At 39.8% G+C, this 5,619-nt stretch overlaps 1 protein-coding gene across 1 annotated transcript; it reads right to left on the reverse strand.

Moving 5' to 3' along the window:
- Positions 1 to 1,928: 1,928 nt before the first annotated feature.
- On the reverse strand, positions 1,929 to 2,699 carry LOC104875875 (olfactory receptor 1D2). The gene is given in 1 exon segment (XM_010643610.3): positions 1,929 to 2,699. A coding segment is annotated over 1 exon segment (771 nt).
- Positions 2,700 to 5,619: the final 2,920 nt, after the last annotated feature.

Genomic DNA, 5,619 nt, shown 5'->3' on the forward strand with positions numbered 1-5,619 from the left:
GGGAGAGATATTTCTATTGTGTGCTGAGCAAAGGTCTTTTTTTCTGCCTGCATATATCTTTTCAGCCCAGCCCAAAATAAAAGTTGAGAAGTTTGGGTTTTTTTCTCTTTTTTTTTTTTTTTTTTTTTTTTTTTTTTTTATTTTTTTGGTATAGGGGATTGAACTTGGGACCTTGTGCTTCTGAGGCAGGCGCGGTGCCACTAAGCTCCCCGGCTCTGTTTGTTTTTTCGTTTTTGTTTTTTCTTAAGGAGGGAGACTTACAAGTATCTTTTGGGGCAAGAAGCAGACTAAAATAAAAGTTGACCTTTTCAAATATTTTAAATTGGCCCCAAGTTTGTAAAATAAAACCTAAAGGTGACATTTTAAGGACAAATATTAAGCTCTTTATTAAGCGTATGTTTTTAAACTCTCTCTTGTACTTTGGGGAAGATGAAGGAAAAGAAAAAATAAGAAAAGATGAGACAGGATCTTGAGGTAAGGCTGTGAGCTGCTCACCTTGTCCCAAGGTCATACTGCTTGCACAGCCTGACCCAAAGCCACACAGCCTGTGTCACCTTTTGTTTGGCTAGCCTAGGCATCTTTGTCATTTATACCAAGGTCTGTTTCTATCCAGAGCAAGCATTCCTATTCTCAACACATAGCTACTTCAATGTTTTTTTTTTAAACAGATTAGGAGGCAGGAAAGAGGAGTTGTGTCTAACAGCTAGACTTTTATCTGAACATTTACCTAAAGATTTTATATTTCGGACTTACATAAGGAACTCATAGATGGTTTTAAGTCTGGAGCTGTCACTTAACAATCATAAGTTACAAACTGTTATAACAAAATCATATAACAATTGTAAAATGTTTTAACACCACAAATGTTGTACCCAGATCGCAGAGTCCCCAAAGACCACCAAGGAGTCGAGTCCGAAGCAATCACATGAGGAGTTTATTGCAAGCTCGAGCCTGGATCCACAGTGGCACCATCACAGTGGCCTCAAACTGAAGGCCCAGACCCACTTTCAAGACATGATTATATAGGGGTGGGGAGGCTTTCTCTTTTTATTGGTGCTATTTTTAACTTTTCATTACTAATGGTTATTACTAGTGTACTTACGGGAATAGGGAAATAACCAAGGCCCACGAAGAGGGGCAGGTTCAGCAGGGGTCATTATGTTCTTTGTCTTCAAAGAACACCCTATATGATTACACAATTAGGCAAACTCTCTATACTCAGCAAAACATATAATATCTCTAACTAAGCAACTATCGTGGAGGAGATAAGTTCACTCTTGGGTCAGAAAAGGAGGAACAGAAAAACAGAGAGGAGGCTATTATAGCCCCCTGCCCAGAAAACTTAGTTTTGCTGTTCAGAGCAAAGGCTAAAGAGGGAGACCACCTTGATCAGAAAACTGGGTTCCTACACAAACAACTTTTGACAGGAAGTCACCAGCATAAGATGTATTGTTTTATTTTGCTTTTTGGCTTTGCGTGTTTGAAGGCCTATATACTTGGAGAACACAAATATATTTATTATGCTGTGAAGTTAACAATATTACAGCTATGTACAGAATTTTTTGTCTATATCTATTTGCTTTTTATATTTAAGGCAGAATTTTGAATTTTATCAGGTTTATAAGGTGTAACCACACTGACAAGAGCTAAGGAACACCTTTAGACGTTTTATACATTGTGGAGACAGTGATGTTGACCACAAATAGACTTATTATCCAATATGTAAGTGTGTCCCATCTGTATAATAACAAAGTGTTTAACGAAAGCCAATAGATGTTAACTAAAGCCGATAGATGTGGATCAAGTTTTAAATGGCAGGACCAAAGTGAGAAAGAGATGTAAAATTTTGGTCATTTCATATGTTAAAGAAGCAGAAGCTGCTGTCACCAAGACCAGTCCTTGTTTCAGCTGAATAGGCCCTTCAAGGCTCACTGCATGTCTTTACTCAAGCTATAAATGAAGGGATTGAGCATGGGAGTCACCACTGTATATAGCACTGTGGCCACAAAATCTTCAACCGTGTATGAGGAGGAAGGTCACAGATAGACCCCAAAGCTTAAGTAGAACAAGGATACCACTGCAAGGTGAGAACTACAAGTGGAAAAGGCTTTCATCTTACCCTGGGAAGAATGTAGTCTTAGAATGGCTGAGAAGATGAGCACATAGGAGAGGCAAATAAAGAGGAAAGGACTAACAAAAAGAATGCTTCCCAGGGTATAAACAACCAACTCATTGACATGGATATCTGAGCAGGAAAGCTTTAGCAATGCATAGAGCTCACAAAATAAATGATGTATTCTGACACTTGTACAGAAGGGCATTGTATCCATAAGCAGAGTGTGGACCAAGGGATAGATGTTGGTGATGGTCAGAGCCACAGACACTGATGTGATACAGAATGTGGGGCTCATGGTAGAAGCATAGTGAAGAGAGTAACAGATGGCTACATATCTGTCATATGCCATCACCACCAGGAGGACATTGTCCAGTTCTAGGAACAGAATTAGAAAGTACATCTGAGCGAGGCACCTGGCATAGGGGATGGGCTGGCTCTGGGTCTGGATGTTCAGCAGCATCTTTGGTACAGTGACAGAGGTGGAACAGTTGTAAACACAGGACAGGTTGGCTAAGAAGAAGTACATGGGAGTATGGAGTTTGGGAGTAGAGATGATGGCCATGATGATGAGCAGGTTCCCCATTATGGCAACCAGGTACATGAATAGAAACAGGCTGAAGAGGAGAAGCTGATGCTCAGGTATCTCTGACAGTCCCAGGAGGAGGAATTTTGAGGTCATGGTTAGATTGTCACCATGGCTTCCAGTTTCTATAAACATGCACTGGAAATACATCTGTCAATTTTGCCAGAGGCAATTTGGGGAAACATGTACATCCCCCCTTATCACTGACTAAAATCATACTTTGTAATGCTTTTGGAAGGATCTTGAACCTGGGTAGAAAAGAGGAGAATGTTCATTTGGTCTGGCTTTTTGGTTTGTTGGTTTGTTTTTCTTCTCTTCCTCATCATCCTTCTTTCTCCTTCATTTTTTTGGGGCAGTACTGTATATTAAACACAGAGTCTTGATGGTAGGTTACATCTTCAACCTTTCTTCCGTATCTTGAGAAGGGTCTCATCTTACTAAGTCACTGGATTCAAACTTGTGATCCTCCTGCTTCTTTCTTATAGCCACTTTTGTTTCTAAAATGGACAGCTAAAATTTCAGTACCATTTAAAAGTCCTTTGTGCTGTATACTATCTCACTGGATTGCTTAAGTTATAATCATATGACTAAAAATTAGTTGGTACTCTACTGCAATACTAGAAGGCCTATTAATGTGTTTAATTCTGATGAACAATGGGTACTTAACAGATCTTTAAATTATCATACTACATTACAATTAGATTTATTTTGACAAAGATCAGGTTAATGAGATGAAGTCCTGTAGGTACAAACTCTCATACTCTTGCATAATAAGAAGTTATAAGGAAGAGGGAACTTGGCTAATGTTTCTCAGAGGAAAGCAAGACATTACATACTTACCCTTCTAGATACTAAAACTCAAGATAATGAAGAAATTGTCCTCCTAAGTGCTTTAAATCTGCCACCAGTTGGTTTAGGGACCACAGGAATATGAATTCCATGAACTGCACTAGGATGGTCACCTAGGAAGATATTACTGGACTTATAATCAATTCCCAACTTCAGATGTGTTAAATTAGCAAAGCTCTAACCTACCACATAGACACTAGCAGCAAAAAAATTACTGAATTGCTTGTCTCTACTTTTGTAAGATAGGCTACAGATTCTGTGGTTGCAGCAGGTAGATGAGAAGAAGAAAGAAAAACAGATCAGGGAAACATGGAAAGGTAGTTTCAGTGATGGGACTAATGTGTATATTGCAATGAAAAGAGATAATGCAAAATGAGGGGGGGGCTATGGAAACTATGATGTTGATGATGAATAAGACCCAGGGGTTCCCTTCAATCTTTTGGAGCCAAGTGAAATTTGGGAAACCAAATGTTTGATTTTCTGGTAGATACTGGCACCAACTATTCTGTTCTCAATTTTAAAATTAGTTGTAGTAGTCAAAAATGGCATCAGTTGCAGATGTAATGGAAGAAATGCAACCAAATCCTTTCCTCCAACCTACAGAATGTCAACTAGGAGACAAAGGTCCAGGAATTTAGCTCAGTGGTGCCACTGCCTGCCTCACAAGTGCAATGTCCTGAGTTCGATCCCTGGTACCAAACAAACAAGCAAACAAACTAGGAGACAAAAATCATTTGCTGCTTTCTCATACAGTGGAAACAACACGGGATTCTTTCCCATGAGATCTACAACAAAGTAAAACTATATAGGTAGATTTGACCCCAACTTGAGCGTTAAGTCCAAAACTGATAAATACTGAATTAAAAACAAAAGCTATGATTGTGTGATTCAGTAACTGAGAAGTCAGTCCAACAAAGGAGAAACTATTTCCCATCCAGTGAACATGAGCAATCATTCTGGGAACCAACAGGCAAGCAAAATAAGATATAAATAACACAAAAATCAATAAAAGTAAATAGATAACGTGAAATAGGAAGGAAAGGTACAAAGGGGAAGGGGAAGTGGGAGGGGTAGGGGAAAGGAAGGAAAGAAATGGAATTAATATGAGAAAAAGAAAAATGGAAACAAAGTCTTTGTAGATAGGGAGGGGTGGAGGGGTTGAAGGGAGGGCAGGGGAGTGGGGAAAAAATAAGAAACAAGATGGATTACTTAAAGACAAATTTCCAATGATGAATGTCATTATACTGTATACCTTAAATGTACCAATAAAATTAATTTTAAAATTGAAAAAAAGTAATGGAACGATTCTTAACTTTAAATACAGTTTTTCCTGGTTAGTGGGTAGTGACTGTGAAGCTGTAAATATAAGGTAAGTAACCATTTTGAGAACTCTTAGATATTCCAAACTGGCAAATGATCCTCTCAGAGGTGGAAATCTGCAGTCCAGATTTTATCACAGCAGGGGTATTAGGTCTGAAAGTGACCCCTTCTACATGTAACCTGACATTGGACTGTGCAAATTCTCAGAGCCATCTTAAGAGAGGTCCTATTAATAGAGACTAATCTCCCCTAGGTAGTGAAAGCCTTGGGAGTGATCACAGTTAGGGCTGCAGGTTGCCACCCTGATGCACTGGCTGTGTGGGAGAATCATGCCAGACAGTCTTGGTTGAGGGAAGTGTGACACAGTTTCTTGCCAGGAAGTTTGAGCAGCATGGTGTGCTGGCTATGATAGAGACCACAACAGAAAGTGCAGGTGGCTGAGGCCTTGGAAACTAGAAGACAGTGTGCTTGAGAGCAGTGAGCACCGAGAAGGCTGATCACAGAACACTTTGTCCTCTTGGCCACTTCTCCAACACAGAGCTTAGCAACTTGATTGCTGCCCCCATTCTCTGAGGCTTCCCAGGAATTTACAGCTGTTCTATAGCATTGCGGTTCATCACCATACAGATGCAGTCAAGGCACATCTGGGCTGAGATAAATCTGATTGGTGCAGCCCACAGCCATCAAAGTACAGGTGCTGCAAAAAGCAGGCAGCAGTCTAGACACAGGCATTACTGTTGGCCTCAGGCAA

This window comes from Fukomys damarensis, unplaced genomic scaffold (assembly GCF_012274545.1).
Source record: "Fukomys damarensis isolate Sample0158 unplaced genomic scaffold, DMR_v1.0_HiC HiC_scaffold_39, whole genome shotgun sequence".
Classification (NCBI taxonomy): Eukaryota; Metazoa; Chordata; class Mammalia; order Rodentia; family Bathyergidae; genus Fukomys; species Fukomys damarensis.